The following is an 18132-nucleotide window of genomic DNA, read 5'->3' as shown; positions in this document are numbered from 1 at the left end:
GTTTTCCCTATAAGCTGTGGATGTCCGCTGGGCTCCTCACTCATGGCACCCAGCAACCAGACAGTGAGTGCGGTTCTTCCACATGGTAACAAGAGATCAGCCAGGCATACAAAGACAATGATCGTAGACATTTATCCTCAGAGCAGAAAATCTGTGTGAAAAGCCCTAAGATACCCCACTCACTGTCTGGCTGCTGAGTGCCATGAGTGAGGAGCCCTGCGGACATCCACAGCGGAGTGGGAGAACTTAATATCGATGGCTCAGGATCACGAGAACCTGGGAAAAAGTCCAAAGATACCTTTATGAGAACATCTCCTTCTAGAACAGTGTGAGTGGTACGCCTATTTCCCTACAGCATAAACCTACAATTTACTATATCGTTATTTTGAAGACTTATTTTAAAGATACCTTTATGTGTATACAATAGTACTTGCGGATGTGAGTATGGTACGCTACAGTACATTAATCTCTGGATGAAATTATAGGGAATATATCACTTTGGAGTCCCACTGAAATTTGGTTGTTTCCATCTTTATCCCTCCTACTTTGGGTACAACGTCCTGAGAAATGAAAAGGACCTTTGGAGAACATCTATCCTGATAAGAGGAGTCCAAAAGTGAAAAGAAACCTTTACATGAGGATAACCATTCATTGAGACGCGAGTACGGTACGAACTATCTTCATACATCCAAGATAGACACTTTGGAACAGCAGTGGACCAGAGACATACTGTATCATACGATATTGTTCTTTCGTCTTTTGTCATTTGAGGGACATTGAACTAACTTAGAGGGAACTCCGTTGGATAAAAGACAAGAAGAAATCTGTGAAAGGAATCCCCACATATCAGTACATTGACTTTATATCTTTTTATTCTTATGTACATTAATTTTCCGGTACCATGTGTATTGTTCTATTACACATTTTTAGTAGTGCGCAGTTGAGGAAACACTCACTTTTTGGCTTTGTATACTGCATAACTTCTATTTTACCATTGTGAAGGAGAAAAACAGGTACAATACACATACAACACAGCCTGAAATACAATACAAGCCTGTCCTATTGCATGTGAGAGGAGACACAGAAGAGAGGACACCAGCGCACCCAACGCTGCACAACCCCAGTGAGGCTGTCAGCATTTCACATATACATATAAACAGTGAGACAGTCTTTTAAATTCCCTCAGAGGGATGATATTTATGCACAATATAGCGGCTCTCCCCCTCTACACCCTGTATCAGTGATCTAGCGTGTGACCGTTATGGAGGAGCTGTGTGAGGCTGCTGCTGCTTACGCAGAGGAAGGCGCCAAAATGCAGCTGAGCCCGCTCTGATGTAGCTTCGCCACCCGCCATGGTGCCAGAGCTACTGTGTAATCTTTATACTGGCCATGTCTCCTAACTGTTTGTAGCCTCGCATAAATGCTTGGTACAAGGTATTGTAGCCAGTCTCATGCAGGGGCTACAGCGGGTTCCCCCACGCTTCTGGGGCACAGTGAACCGGGGCACCACCCTAGCCGGGTCCCCGGCGTGTACTCACCACCGATGATCACCTTCAGGCAGCGTTAGGGGTGTGCGGCATGCTGCAGCTGCGACAACCAAGGCACCATGCCCCGCGGAACAAACAGCCCCTCAGGACGGTGGTCCTGCAGCGGGGAAGCAGCTCTGCACCTCAAGAGGCCGGTGATCGCACCCCCCCCCCAACTCCCACGGCGCAGGTGTGCTGTCACCCAAACAGCATACCGGAGTAAATAAAAGTTTAAAAGAAATTGAAGAAAAACTCTGGAGCTTGCAGGGTGTGCTTCCTCTCCTGAGGGCACTTTTTTCTAAACTGACCTGTAGGAGGATGCATAGAAGGGAGGAGCCAGCACATCCAGTTGAGGAAATGTAAAGTGCACTGGCTCCTTTGGACCCATCTAAACCCCATCGTACTAATCTGTCCCCAATATCCCTTATGGATGCTAGAGAAATAAAATTTATAACAAACTTGAATTCAAAACACAAATGAAATTAAACTAAATGTACATATTGTAACAGGCTGAATATAGATTTTATTAACAAAAGTCAGCTGTGACTTCTTATACTAAAGCTGGCATACTAACCATCCAAGAACTAATAATACAGGTGTTGAGTATCCCATATCCAAATATTCCGAAATACGGAATATTCCGAAATACGGACTTTTTTGAGTGAGAGTGAAATAGTGAAACCTTTGTTTTTTGATGGCTCAATGTACACAAACTTTGTTTAATACACAAACTTATTAAAAATATTTTATTAAATGACCTTCAGGCTGTGTGTATAAGGTGTATATGAAACATAAATGAATTGTGTGAATGTAGACACACTTTGTTCAATGCACAAAGTTACAAAAAATATTGGCTAAAATTACCTTCAGGCTGTGTGTATAAGGTGCATATGTAACAAAAATGCATTCTGTGCTTAGACTTAGGTCCCATCACCATGATATCTCATTATGGTATGCAATTATTCCAAAATACGGAACAATCCGATATCCAAAATACCTCTGGTCCCAAGCATTTTGGATAAGGGATACTCAACCTGTATATAGGGTTCAGTATGAAATCAGCCAATCAGAAGTGGCCAGATAGCGCTGCCTATTGTCATTAGTATTGCTTGTTGTATCAACCCACAGCAGCTGCATTAGACACACCTCCTAAATAAAGTATCTGCTGTTGCATTTAAGTGTAAGGAGATTATTTACAATCCACAAATAAAATGCTGTTGTTATGTGAAAAATTTGGCTGAATTCGCAATGCAATCTTTGAATACATTGCAAGGATGTGTTAAAAACTGCATCACAAGACAGAGCTTGCAAAAAAGCTCTGTCCCTGTGAATTCCCTTACCACACTTCTTGGTTATTTTCCCCAAAATATACTCTAGAATCTATCTGCACATGCATTGGCTACCCCTCACTTTTTCCCCTCGCCTCCCCTCCCTGATGAGTCTGCCCAGTATATGCCCCTATGTACCTACTACCTATCCCTATGCGCCTCCCCGATCTGCCCCTCTCCCATCTATAGAAAATAATAAAATAAAACTTACCAGCACACTGGACCAGGGATCAGTGAATGGTAGAATCCTTCTCTGTGACCTGGTCGGCAATGGTGCAGTGAAAGTCCAGGGTTTCAGAGAAGGAGCTCAGCATGCATGGATGTTTTATTATTTTCTATTATAATTATTTATTTTTTAGGTGATCAGCCTGTGGTCTATATAGACACAAAGGGGCAGATATATTAAGGGGTCTATTTACTAAGCCTTGGACGGAGATAAAGTGGACGGAGATAAAGTACCAGCCAATCAGCTCTTAACAGGCTGTGTCTGAAAAATGGCAGTTAGAAGCTGATTGGCTGGTACTTTTTCTCTGTCCACTTTATCACCATCCAAGGCTTAGTAAATAGACCGCTAAGTCTTGTAGAGTGACAAAGTGAAGAGATCAGGGATCTAATTCAGACCTGATCGTAGATGTGCTAAATTTAGCAAATCTACGATCAGTCACACAGACATGCGGGGGGACGCCCAGCACAGGGTAAGTTCTCCCCGCATGTCAGGCCCCACCCCCCTGCACAAGTACAAAAGCATCGCACAGCAGCGATACTTTTGTACTGGAAGAGTAGCTCCCAGCCAGCGCAGATCCTGCGCGCTGGTAGGAGTTACTCATCGCAGTGAGGGTCGCAGCGGCTGCGTGTGATGTCACGCAGCTGCTGTGGCCCATCCCCTTCAATGGTCCGGGCATGCCTGCATTGCCTGGACTGTACCCCTAAACAGCGGCTAAACGCCACCGGCCCGCCCCCTCCCGCCCAGCAACTGCCTCTGCCTGTCAATCAGGCAGAGGCGTTCGCAGGGTTGAGACAGACGTTGGCTGTCTGGCATGCGCCAGCGCACTGCGGTGCTGGCACATGCACAGTTCATACCTGATTGCACAGCAACAATCAGATCTGAATTAGCCCCAAAGTACCAGTCAGTCAACTCCTAACTGCCGTGTTACAGGCTGTATTTGAAAAATGACAGTTAAGGTGGGTACACACTATTAGATATATCTGCAGATCAATTGATCTGCAGATATATCTATGTACGGATCGGGCAGTGTGCTGTGCATACACACAGCCCGATCCGTCGGGGGACTGGCGTCATGAACAGGGCAGGCGGGCGCTCGCGCCCGCCCAGTTCACCTGTCAATCACCGCCGGCCGCCGCAGCATGTGTACGGGCGGTCAGACGACCGCCCCGTACACACACAGCGACGCGCTAATATATCGTTAGATATATTGGCTGTCGGCTGCGCTGCGCGGCCGACGCGATACGTCTGTGAACGACGGAGTTCACAGACGTATCGCCCGTACACACTGGCCGACGGTCCCGCGATGTATCGGCCGTTCAAGAGAACGGCCGATACATCGACCAGTGTGTACGGGCCTTTAGGAGCAGATTGGCTGGTACTTTATATCTGTCCACCATATCACTCTCCATGGCTTAGTACATCTTCCTCACAGGCTGATAGCAGAAGCCAGTTCACAGCATGCAGGAAGAGCAGAGTGGGAGCAGGAGAAATGGAGGGAAGCCTGCATAACACCAGCTGAAGAAGCTATTATTATCGCAAGGCTCCCTCTGTTATTTTTTACAATGTAATATTAGTATATTTGAGCAGATCAAATTTCCCATTATGGGAAATGAAATCCCATTTCCCATATGGGAAATGGAATCTGCTTACTAAATAAATAAGAATTTAAGGGCCTGGAGGAGAATTTTGCTAATTTTACTCCAACGGCCCAATCATACAGTACATTACAGTAATACTAAAATAATGTGAAAATGTGTGAAAATTAATTTAGTAAAACAATAATGATAATAATGCCCCTAACTGAAGGGAATGTGGTTACACAGACTGTGGTTACACAATTCGTCAGCATGTCCAAGCAGTTAACCACTGTCAAGGCTTACTGGAACTTGTAGTTCCACAATAGTATTTAAAGGTTTTTTTTACTTTTAAAGGAAAAAATATTTTACAGTTTGTTTAAATTTGAGAATACATTTCTATGGGCTTTCTGCACCTACTGTATCTGAAGCCAATAAGATCATTTTTGAAGATCCCATGAGGTTTTTGCATATTAGAGACAGCTTTAGCTGATTACTCATGTTCAATACTTTGATGATTTTAATTAGTGTGAGATTTATTGTGTTTTTATTAAGTTTGAAAAAGTGGAGATTCCCATGGCAATTTGCCTTTAGTGGTATGGGAGATTTGCCATTGCCTTTTAAATAAAAAAAAATAAAAAAAAACATTGATTTAGTAAAAATCGACCTTAGATTTCAATTCAACAACTTGATTATTAACATTCTGCTTTTGTTTTGACAGCTGGAAAGTGCTGGCTTAAGCCTTAAATCAAAAGAGTATTTGAATGGCACAGTATACATTGATAACTCAATTGGGAATGAAACATTTTTTTTAGTCACTTGGCAAACTGCAGTAGCAAGTATTACTTTACGAGATCCAAAAGGAAAGGTGTATACTGCCGCACAATTCGTCCATGACAGCACTGCTAAATCATCAAGGCTCGCAATCCCAGGAACAGCAGAGGTACTCTTCATTTTCTCATACATAACTACAAAGTACTTCAGTGTGTTTAAAATAAGATATACAAATCCAGACATTTAAAATAATCAAGAAATCAGAAAAAATAACGAAACAGTTTTATTCTTGCCACTCTCACATAATATTCAGATTAGTGAAGTATAAGGCTATTAAAGCCAATGGACAGTTTTTAACATAACTAAATACCTAGAGCCACCCGAGTCTCCTGAATCAAAACTTAAATTCCCCGAAATAAGTGTGTAAGTAATTTGATAAGCGGTTTCTCTCTGGTTTCTGCTGTTTTAAATATCTCTCAGTATTATTCACAGCCTGACACAGAAAGGCTTAACTGGGCCCTCTGACCTGCTGGGCAGCCACATGCAGCTCTGTACTTGGGTGCATACATGCTAGCTTCTATAAAGCCCCAGAGTGAGCAAGCATGTCAGATGTGCAGTGGGGTAGAGGGGATTGGACAAGGCTGCGCTATAAAACCCCTTGGACCACCCACTTCATTCGGGAAGTGGGTGGCATGAGGGATACTGGTCCAGTCTCTCATGGGTCCAGAAGAACCTCTCATTTTCCTCTAAATGTTCTTTGATCATTTATGTTGAGTTCTTGTTTGGAAATACGCTATCAAACTGCAAGACCTATCATAGACAGCTGCATTTTAATCAACTGGGAGACTTTAATTTTCCCAGATTTTAAATTAATGGGAACACATCAGTTATATACCAGTGAACAATGAATTTTGTGACCTCTGAACAAAACTGATTGTATCACGCTTCATTAAGATCAGAGTTTCTTAACAGTCCTTACGCACCCTGAAATAGCTCATGTGTTTTGAGGTTTTCTGTCAGGTAGGATAAGTAAACTAAAGCACTGTACACATTGGGCATTACACTCCATGATATGAACGATAAAAATATTTTTTTCTACCTCGTCCTAGTGGATGCTGGGGACTCCGTAAGGACCATGGGGAATAGACGGGCTCCGCAGGAGACATGGGCACTTTAAGAAAGAATTTAGATTCTGGTGTGCTCTGGCTCCTCCCTCTATGTCCCCCCTCCAGACCTCAGTTTGAATCTGTGCCCGGACGAGCTGGGTGCTTTTCAGTGAGCTCTCCTGAGCTTGCTGTGAGAAAGTATTTTGTTAGGTTTTTTTATTTTCAGGGAGCTCTGCTGGCAACAGACTCTCTGCATCGTGGGACAGAGGGGAGAGAAGCAGCCCTACTCTCTGAAGCTAGGTCCTGCTTCTTAGGCTACTGGACACCATTAGCTCCAGAGGGATCGTACACAGGATCTCACCCTCGTCGTCCGATCCCAGAGCCGCGCCGCCGTCCCCCTCGCAGAGCCGGAAGACAGAAGCCGGGTGAGTATGAGAAGCAAGAAGACTTCGAAATCGGCGGCAGAAGACTCCGGTCTTCACTGAGGTAACGCACAGCACTGCAGCTGTGCGCCATTGCTCCCACAGACCTCACATACTCCGGTCACTGTAAAGGTGTAGGGCGCAGGGGGGGGGCGACCTGGGCAGCATTTGGACCTCTTTTTGGCAAAAGTGAACATATATACAGTTGGGCACTGTATATATGTATGAGCCCCCGCCAAGAAAATACATATTTAAGTGGGACAGAAGCCCGCCGTCGAGGGGGCGGGGCTTCTTCCTCAGCACTCACCAGCGCCATTTTTTCTCCACAGCTCCGCTGAGAGGAAGCTCCCCAGGCTCTCCCCTGCAGATAAACGGTAGAAGAGGGTAAAAAGAGAGGGGGGGGCACATAATTAGGCGCAAAAATCAATATAACAGCAGCTACTGGGTTAACATTAAGTTACTGTGTTATTCCTGGGTTTATAGCGCTGGGGTGTGTGCTGGCATACTCTCTCTCTGTCTCTCCAAAGGGCCTTGTGGGGGAACTGTCTTCAAAAAGGGCATTCCCTGTGTGTGTGGTGTGTCGGTACGCTTGTGTCGACATGTTTGACGAGGAAGGCTATGTGGAAGCAGAGCGGGAGCAAATGAATGTGGTGTCTCCACCGACGGCGCCGACACCTGATTGGATGGATATGTGGAAGGTTTTAAATGATAATGTTAATTCCTTGCATAAAAGGTTGAAAAAAGCTGAAGCCTCAGGACAGTCAGGGTCTCAGCCCGTGCCTGATCCTATGTCGCAGAGGCCGTCAGGGTCTCAGAAGCGCCCACTATCCCAAATTGTTGACACACATACCGACATGGATTCTGATTCCAGTGTCGATTACGATGATGCAAAGTTACAGCCAAAATTGGCTAAATCCATCCATTATATGATTATAGCAATTAAGGATGTGTTGCACATCACACAGGAGACCCCAGTCCCTGACAAGAGGGTTCATATGTATGGGGAAAAGAGGCAGGTGGTGACCTTTCCCCCTTCACACGAGCTAAATGAGTTATGTGAAAAGGCTTGGGAATCTCCAGATAAAAAGCTGCAGATTTCCAAACGGATTCTTATGGCGTATCCTTTCCCACCAACGGACAGGTTACGCTGGGAATCCTCCCCTAGGGTGGACAAAGCTTTAACACGCTTATCCAAGAAGGTAGCCCTGCCGTCACAGGATACGGCTACCCTCAAAGATGCTGCGGATAGAAAGCAGGAGGGTACCCTGAAGTCCATTTATACACATTCAGGTACCTTACTGAGGCCGGCAATTGATCCGGCCTGGGTGTGTAGTGCTGTAGCAGCATGGACGGACACCCTGTCTGAGGAACTTGATACCTTAGACAAGGATACTATATTATTGACCCTGGGGCATATAAAAGATGCTGTCCTATATATGAGAGATGCTCAAAGAGACATTAGTCTACTGGGTTCTAGAATAAATGCTATGTCGATTTCTGCCAGAAGGGTCCTGTGGACTCGGCAATGGACAGGTGATGCCGACTCAAAAAGGCACATGGAGGTTTTACCTTACAAGGGTGAGGAATTGTTTGGGGAGGGTCTCTCGGACCTGGTCTCCCCAGCTACTGCTGGAAAGTCAAATTTTTTGCCATATGTTTCCTCACAGCCTAAGAAAGCACCGTATTACCAAATGCAGTCCTTTCAATCACAGAAAAGCAAGAAAGTCCGAGGTGCGTCCTTTCTTGCCAGGGGCAGGGGCAGAGGAAAGAAGCTGCACAACACAGCTGGTTCCCAGGAACAGAAGTCCTCCCCGGCTTCCACAAAATCCACCGCATGACGCTGGGGCTCCACAGGCGGAGCTAGGCCCGGTGGGGGCGCATCTCCGAAACTTCAGCCACAAGTGGGTTCACTCCAAGTTTGATCCCTGGGCAATAGATATTGTGTCTCAGGGATACAAGCTAGAATTCGAAGAGGTGCCCCCTCACCGATACCTCAAATCGGCCCTGCCAGCTTCCCCCCTCGAGAGGGAAATAGTGTTAACTGCAATTCACAAATTGTATCTTCAACAGGTGGTGGTCAAGGTTCCCCTCCTTCAACAAGGAAGGGGTTATTTTTCGACCATGTTTGTAGTACCGAAACCGGACAGTTCGGTCGGACCCATATTGAATTTAAAATCCCTGAACATGTACCTGAAAAGGTTCCGGTTCAAGATGGAATCGCTGAGAGCGGTCATCGCAAGCCTGAAAGGGGGGGATTTTATGGTGTCTCTGGACATAAAGGATGCATACCTTCATGTCCCCATTTATCCACCTCATCAGGCGTACCTCAGATTTGTGGTACAGGATTGTCATTACCAATTTCAGACGTTGCCGTTTGGTCTCTCCATGGCTCCGAGAATATTTACCAAGGTAATGGCGGAAATGATGGTACTCCTGCGGAAGCAAGGGGTCACAATTATCCCATACTTGGACGATCTCCTCATAAAAGCGAGGTCAAGAGAGCAGTTGCTGATCAGCGTAGCACGTTCTCTGGAAGTGTTACGGCAACACGGCTGGATTCTAAATATTCCAAAGTCGCAGTTGATTCCTACGACTCGTCTGCCTTTCCTGGGCATGATTCTGGACACAGACCAGAAAAGGGTTTATCTCCCGATAGAGAAAGCTCAGGAACTCATGACACTGGTCAGAAACCTATTAAAACCAAAACAGGTGTCAGTGCATCACTGCACTCGAGTCCTGGGAAAGATGGTGGCATCATACGAGGCCATTCCCTTTGGCAGGTTCCATGCGAGGACCTTTCAATGGGACTTACTGGACAAATGGTCTGGATCACATCTTCAGATGCATCGGTTAATCACCCTATCCCCCAGGGCCAGGGTGTCTCTCCTGTGGTGGCTGCAGAGTGCTCACCTTCTCGAGGGCCGCAGATTCGGCATTCAGGACTGGGTCCTGGTGAACACGGATGCAAGCCTCCGAGGGTGGGGAGCAGTCACACAGGGAAGAAATTTCCAAGGTCTGTGGTCAAGTCAGGAGACTTGCCTTCACATCAACATCCTGGAACTAAGGGCCATATACAACGCCCTACGTCAAGCGGAGACCCTGCTTCGCGACCAATCGGTTCTGATTCAGTCAGACAACATCACCGCTGTGGCTCATGTAAACCGACAAGGCGGCACAAGGAGCAGGGTGGCAATGGCGGAAGCCACCAGAATTCTTCGCTGTGCGGAGAATCACGTAAGCGCACTGTCAGCAGTGTTCATCCCGGGAGTGGACAACTGGGAGGCAGACTTCCTCAGCAGGCACGACCTCCACCCGGGAGAGTGGGGACTTCATCAAGAAGTCTTCACACAGATTGCAAGTCGGTGGGAACTGCCACAGGTGGACATGATGGCATCCCGCCTCAACAAAAAGCTACAGAGGTATTGCGCCAGGTCAAGAGACCCTCAGGCGATAGCTGTGGATGCACTGGTAACACCGTGGGTGTTCCAGTCGGTCTATGTATTTCCTCCTCTTCCTCTCATACCCAAGGTGCTGAGAATCAAAAGAAAAAGGGGAGTGGGAACAATACTCATTGTTCCGGATTGGCCAAGAAGGACTTGGTATCCAGATCTGCAAGAAATGCTCACAGAGGACCCGGGGACTCTTCCTCTAAGACAGGACTTGTTGCAACAGGGGCCCTGTCTATTCCAAGACTTACCGCGGCTGCGTTTGACGGCATGGCGGTTGAACGCCGGATCCTAGCAGAGAAAGGCATTCCGGATGAGGTTATTCCTACGCTGATAATGGCTAGGAAGGACGTGACAGCTCAACATTATCACCGTATATGGCGAAAATATGTTGCTTGGTGTGAGGCCAGGAATGCCCTACGGAGGAATTCCAGCTGGGCCGTTTCCTTCACTTCCTACAGTCAGGAGTGACTTTGGGCCTAAAATTGGGTTCCATTAAGGTCCAGATTTCGGCCCTATCCATTTTCTTTCAAAAAGAGCTGGCTTCTCTACCTGAAGTTCAGACGTTTGTAAAGGGAGTGCTGCATATTCAGCCCCCTTTTGTGCCTCCAGTGGCACCTTGGGATCTTAACGTGGTGTTGAGTTTCCTGAAATCCCACTGGTTTGAACCACTCAAAACGGTGGAATTGAAATATCTCACGTGGAAGGTGGTCATGCTACTAGCCTTGGCTTCGGCTAGGCGTGTGTCAGAATTGGCGGCTTTGTCACATAAAAGCCCCTATCTGGTTTTCCATGCGGATAGAGCAGAATTGAGGACCCGTCCACAATTCCTGCCGAAAGTGGTTTCATCTTTTCATATAAACCAACCTATTGTGGTTCCTGTGGCTACTACTGACTTGGAGGATTCCGAGTTGCTTGATGTGGTCAGGGCTTTGAAGGTTTGTGTAGCCAGAACAGCTAGGGTCAGGAAAACAGAGTCTTTGTTTATCCTGTATGCTTCCAACAAGCTTGGTGCTCCTGCTTCAAAGCAAACTATTGCTCGCTGGATCTGTAACACAATTCAGCAGGCTCATTCTGCGGCTAGATTGCCGCTGCCATAATCAGTTAAGGCCCATTCCACTAGGAAGGTGGGTTCTTCTTGGGCGGCTGCCCGTGGGGGTCTCGGCATTACAGCTGTGCCGAGCGGCTACTTGGTCAAGTTCAAACACTTTTGCAAAGTTCTATAAGTTTGATACCCTGGCTGAGGAGGACCTTGTGTTTGCTCAGTCGGTGCTGCAGAGTCATCCGCACTCTCTCGCCCGTTTGGGAGCTTTGGTATAATCCCCATGGTCCTTACGGAGTCCCCAGCATCCACTAGGACGTTAGAGAAAATAAGATTTTACTTACCGGTAAATCTATTTCTCGTAGTCCGTAGTGGATGCTGGGCGCCCGTCCCAAGTGCGGACTTCTTCTGCAATACTTGTATATAGTTATTGCTGCAATAAGGGTTATGTTATAGTTGCATCAGGGTTGAACTGATGCTCTGTTGTTGTTCATACTGTTGACTGGGTAAGTTTATCACAAGTTATACGGTGTGATTGGTGTGGCTGGTATGTATCTTGCCCTGGATTACCAAAATCCTTTCCTTGTACTGTCAGCTCTTCCGGGCACAGTTTTTCTAACTGAGGTCTGGAGGAGGGACATAGAGGGAGGAGCCAGAGCACACCAGAATCTAAATTCTTTCTTAAAGTGCCCATGTCTTCTGCGGAGCCCGTCTATTCCCCATGGTCCTTACGGAGTCCCCAGCATCCACTACGGACTACGAGAAATAGATTTACCGGTAAGTAAAATCTTATTTTTAAAGATCTATTGTTCATATCATCTAGTGTGTATGCCTGAACGATGAATGAGGCACGCACCCGCGGGTCGTTCTCATCCAGGCATTATCTACAGAACATGCAGCTCAACTTTAACTATATTGTTGAGCTGCATGTTTGGTGAGTGTGGGGGATGGCGTCACTGAAAGATATATATACAGATGGGTCCACCTTTATCTTGGCCTTTAATAGGATTAACTGAGCCAGGGCAGTCGTACTTAATCCCCTGATGTATTGTTCTCTGTATTGTATTGCAGCTGAGAACAATAGATGAAGGGCTTATGTTAATAAACCATGGTGTGCCTAGGCGCAGCAGAGAAGCCAAGATGAGCGTGGACCCATCTGTAGTTCATTGATTTTGTTCAGTGTGTATGCCCTTGTGATCTCCCCTACTTAGCAATCAGCGATATAGTGCTCATTGCTAACCAGAGGAGGTCGTCCAGTGTGTACCCAGCCAGGGGTTAAAGTGAGCCGGAATGGGGCGGAACTGCGTTCCGTCAGTTCCACTTGGAGACGGAACGCAGTTCCTCCTCCTCCGGCTCACCTCACCTGATGTGTGGAGCAGGGCTTGGTAAGTATGGTGAATTTTGTTTTTTAAAAAGCATGTGTGACTATTAGCAGTGCGGCTACAGGTAGCTAACCACTGGGGGCAATCTACTGGGAGCAAGCTACTGGGGTAAATCTACTGGGGGCTATACTACAAGGGGACAAACTACAAGGGGGCATTACTACTTGAGGCAAACTACTGGGGGCAAACAACATGGGGCTAAACTACAGAGCTAACCCCTGGGGCAAACTACAGGGGCGCATTACTACTGGGGGCTAAACTACTGGGGGCTAAACTATTGGGGGCATTACTACTGGGGGCAAACTACAGGGTCGCATTACTACTGGGGGCAAACTACAGGGGAGCATTACTACTGGGGCATAACTACAGCGGCGCATTACTACTGGGGGCATTACTACTGGGGGCATAACTACAGGGGCGCATTACTACTGGGGGCATTACTACTGGGGGCATTACTACTGGGGGCATAACTACAGGGGCGCATTACTACTGGGGGCTAAACTACTGGGGGCTAAACTACAGGGGGGCTAAACTACAAAGGGGCAAACTACAGGGGGGGCATTACTACTGGGGGCATACCTACAGGGGCTAAACTACCGGGAGCATTACTACTTGGGGCAAACTACATGGGCTAAATGACTGGGGGCATTACTACAGACGACAACACTACTGGGGGCAATACTACACAGGGGCATTACTAATGGGGCACTACTAATAAGGGCATTGTAGAGGGGACACTTCATAAGGGGCATCACTCCTGGAGACATAAGGGGCACTACTACTGGGGGCATTGCATAGGAGGCACTACTACTATGGACTCTATATAAGGGGTACTACCACTGTGGGCACTACTAGTACAGTGGACATTGCATATGGAGCACTACTACTGTGGGCATTGTAAAAGGGGCGCTACTGCTGTTGGCATTATGTGTATTAGGGGTGCTACTACTGTGGGCATTATTACTATTGTGTGACCACGCCCCTTTCATTTTGAGGCCACGCCCCTTTTTGGGGTCGCGCGCAATACCTTTATTGCATGGCGGAGGGGGTCGAGTTCCACCACGTCTCTAGGACCACTTTAAGCACTGTATTCAGCTTTATGCAACTAGTCCGTAATTAAAGAAATTAACAAAACAGGAGCTGTCGGGGATTTGTGATGATCAGAGTTAAGAAGCACTGTGTATACTAGACGTGTCTACAAAAAGGGGTAAATTCTTACATAATCAATTATTGTCTAATTTTTATATGTAATTAATTAAGAAAAAGCTTTAAGCGTGTGTTGATTGACATTATTTAACATTATTAGAAATCCTTCTGGGGTATTTGGATATTAACTTTGTTTTACATCTACTGTGCCAGAAGAATTATTTCATATTTTGTTGGTATTAGTGTTTCATAGTTTGTTACATGTAATAGCAATTATGGATTTTATTTTTCAGAGAGGTCCCTGGGAATACAGTATTGGCAACACAGCTGCAACAGTTCAAGTCTTAGGTATAGTGGTGAATTCCAAAGCTGTAGATGAAAATGTTCCTCCAGTTGTTGTAGATGCTCACATGAGCCAAGACACAAACAAATACCCAAACCCAATGATTATCTATGCCTCAGTGAATCAAGGCCTGACACCTGTCATGGGAGCAAAAGTTACAGCGATAGTTGAACCAGTGAGTGGACCCTTAATCACCTTAGAGCTTCTGGATAATGGAGCAGGTAACTATTTGTGCACTTACAAATATATGTTTTAAATAGGGAAGATAAATGTTTTGTATAGCAGTATAAAATTCATATAAAAGTGTTTGACTCAATCAGGAGTAAATCTGCAGAAACAAATCCATAACTATAACTGGGAACCGGCTCGGACTGGCCCATAGGAGTACAGGGGAAACCCCTGGTGGGCCCCACTGCCTGGGGGCCCAACCCTCTCAATTATACATTATGAATATGTTACATTATACTGCACAAGACTGTGGTGTATTTTCTACAGGGCATTGCTGTTATTAATCTGGCACATTATCATGCATGCATTAACAGTATTTACTATATATATTATTTATCAAGGGGCCCAGACCATGCACTAATGGTTATCCAAGCCTCTAAGAATGGGCCCCTACCACTGCATTTCCCCGGTGGGCCCTTCCTGCCCCAGTCTGACACTGACTGGAAATACCAACATGTCTTTCAAAACACTAAGGACTTAGGGGTCTATGTACCAAGCCTTGGAAAGAGATAAAGTGGAGAGAGATAAAGTACCAGCCATGGAGCTCCTAACTGCCATGTTACTGTGTTTGAAAAATGATAGGAGCTGATTGGCTGGTACTTTATCTCCGACCAAGTACTCTCTCTCTATTCTGAATCGGATGTATCCACCTTTTGCCACAGTTGCTTCTGTGACTTTATGCTGATTCCTCTTACAAAGCCCTTCCCTGGTGTACAAGCGTGCATTCGAATGTGCAAGGACGGAGACACCCACTTACAGCATCTAAAGATGCTGCATTACCTTCTGGTGCTTCTTTACATCATCAGTGCACCAGCCCTATGGTAGATGCAGTTTCTCTGTCTTAGTATGGCCTCTTGTGGGAACAGCTGTATATCTCTGTAAGCAGTCTCTTTCAGTAACATGCCTGCGACACACCTGCGATACTACCATAAGACACAGCATTTGCATGAGTCTGATTAGCTACTCCCCGTTACTTCCCTGTCGTCACCCAGAAAAGCTTTATATAATTCAAAGACCCTGCAACCAAACCTGTACTGCGTTTCTGTATGAACATCATCAAGATAACTTAGATGCATGCGCAGACAAAAAACAGCAGTATGCATAAATATTGACATAGAATACGGGGGGGGGGGGATATAGGGGTCCCCCATGTTTTTGGAACCAGCACCGGGCTTCACTAGCCAGGGAGGTAATGCCGCAGCTGGAGGACACTTTTATACAGGTCCCTGCGGCCGCAGCAACAGCCCCCCAACTAGTCACCCCTGGCTGGGGTTCCCTGGGGTAGTGGGGACCCCTATAATAAAGGGACCCCCCTCCAGGCACCCAAGGGCCAGGGATGAAGCCCGAGTTATGGCCGCCACCCCTGGACTGTGGGTGGCAACTTCAAAGCTTTTTGGGTAAAAAAATAAAATAAAAATTGTCTTTTGCTGTGGAACTACAAGTCCCAGCAAGCCTCCCCCACATGCTGGTACTTGAAGAACCACAAGTACCAACATGTGGGGGAATAAAAGAGCCCACTGCTATCTGTAGTTTCACAACAAAATAAATATTCAAATAAAGCCATTACACAGACACCGTGACAGTATAACTTTAATAAATCACTTTTTCACACTCAAATATATACACACACTTATACATATTTACCTACATCCCACACCATGTCCACTTGTCCTTTAGAATCCATTATAGTACCTGTAAAAAAAATACGAGTACATACTCACCTATTTCCAGTGAAGTTTGGTCCTCTTTGTTCAATGTAGACATCTAGGGGTTAAAAAATAAAAAAAACTGAGAAAACCTCTTCCACACAACTTAAGGGGATCCATATGTATACATGGATCCCCTTTCCCTGAATGCCGGGACCCCTCGTCACTCTGGTGGGTGACCTCAATTAACCTTGCAGTCTACTGCAGACCGCAAGTTCCCACCATAGATGATAATGGGCATTCATTCCCCATTATTGCATATGCACTCCACTTGATTGGCAGGCTGGGAGCGCACAGCCAATCAGGAGAGTGCTATAACATGGTGCTCCCTGATTGGCTGGTGGGTATGTGGTTAACATCCCGGCTTATTATTAAAATGACAATGATCATCACAAGGTAGATGATAATTACTTGCAAGTCAAAAATATTGTGATCCACATTTAAAATACTATGCTGAGTAGCACATATGTTATACATGTATTTTAATTTTTTTAAATGTGTTTTGGGTGAAAATGCATTTCAACTCAGGGGTATATTTACTAAGCTCCCGATTTTGACCGAGATGCCGTTTTTTCTTCAAAGTGTCATCTCGGTTAATCTCGGTCATTTACTAAACACTAATCACGGCAGTGATGAGGGCATTCGTAATTTTTTGCAAGTTCAGGTAAAAAATTACGAATGAATACACCATCGGTCAAAACGCGGCTGTTTAAGTATGAATCTCGGTCATTTACTAAGAAGTGCAAAGCCAAAAAAGAACAAACACTGCCGTGAAAAATTACAACTCGTAAAAAAGTGCTAAAAAAAAACAGAACTTTTTTTTTAATTCGTGATTGGATAGGCATGCACGGATCCATGAGATCCGTGCATGTATATCAGTGGGAAGGGGTGGGAAAGTGCTTATTTTTTTAAAAAAAATTGCGTGGGGTCCCCCCTCCTAAGCATAACCAGCCTCGGGCTCTTTGAGCCGATCCTGGTTGCAGAAATATGGTGAAAAAAATGACAGGGGTTCCCCCATATTTAAGCAACCAGCATCGGGCTCTGCGCCTGGTCCTGGTCCCAAAAATACGGGGGACAAAAAGAGTAGGGGTCCCCCATATTTTTAAAACCAGCACCGGGCTCCACTAGCTGGACAGATAATGCCACAGCCGGGGGTCACTTTTATACAGCGCCCTGCGGCCGTGGCATCAAAAATCCAACTAGTCACCCCTGGCCGGGGTACCCTGGGGGAGTGGGAACCCCTTCAATCAAGGGGTCCCCCCCCCCCAGCCACCCAAGGGCCAGGGGTGAAGCCCGAGGCTGTCCCCCCCCATCCAATGGGCTGCGGATGGGAGGGCTGATAGCCTTTGTTGTAAAATAAAAGATATTGTTTTTAGTAGCAGTACTACAAGTCCCAGCAAGCCTCCCCCGCATGCTGGTACTTGGAGAACCACAAGTACCAGCATGCGGCGGAAAAACGGGCCCGCTGGTACCTGTAGTACTACCACTAAAAAAATACCCAAAAAAACACAAGACACACACACCGTGAAAGTATAATTTTATTACATACATACACACATACATACATACTTACCTTATGTTCCCACGCAGGTCGGTCCTCTTCTCCAGTAGAATCCAAGGGGTACCTGTTGAAGAAATTCTACTCACCAGATCCAGTGGTCCAGGCTCCTCGGATAATCCAGGGTTAATCCACGTACTTGAATAAAACAAAAAAACGGTTGCCCGACCACGAACTGAAAGGTGACCCATGTTTGCACATGGGTCACCTTCCCACGAATGCCAGAAACCCACTTTGCCTTCTGGCTAAGTGGGTTTCTTCAGCCAATCAGGGAGTGCCACGTTGTAGCACTCTACTGATCAGCTGTGTGCTCCTGTCCTCACTG

At 46.1% G+C, this 18132-nt stretch overlaps 1 protein-coding gene across 1 annotated transcript in view; it reads left to right on the top strand.

Annotated features, from left to right (window-relative positions):
* The window catches only part of CLCA4 (chloride channel accessory 4), a 162574-nt gene that overhangs the window by 102234 nt on the left and 42208 nt on the right, over positions 1 to 18132 (top strand). The window contains exons 10-11 of the mRNA XM_063941503.1: positions 5376 to 5597; positions 14266 to 14536. Coding sequence (XP_063797573.1) covers positions 5376 to 5597; positions 14266 to 14536 — 493 coding nt within the window. The remainder of the gene's footprint in view (positions 1 to 5375; positions 5598 to 14265; positions 14537 to 18132) is intronic.

The sequence above is a fragment of the Pseudophryne corroboree genome, chromosome 9 (genome assembly GCF_028390025.1).
Source record: "Pseudophryne corroboree isolate aPseCor3 chromosome 9, aPseCor3.hap2, whole genome shotgun sequence".
Taxonomy (NCBI): Eukaryota; Metazoa; Chordata; class Amphibia; order Anura; family Myobatrachidae; genus Pseudophryne; species Pseudophryne corroboree.
The sequence above is the reverse complement of the archived record's forward strand: the minus strand, read 5'-3'. Positions and strand labels throughout refer to the sequence as shown.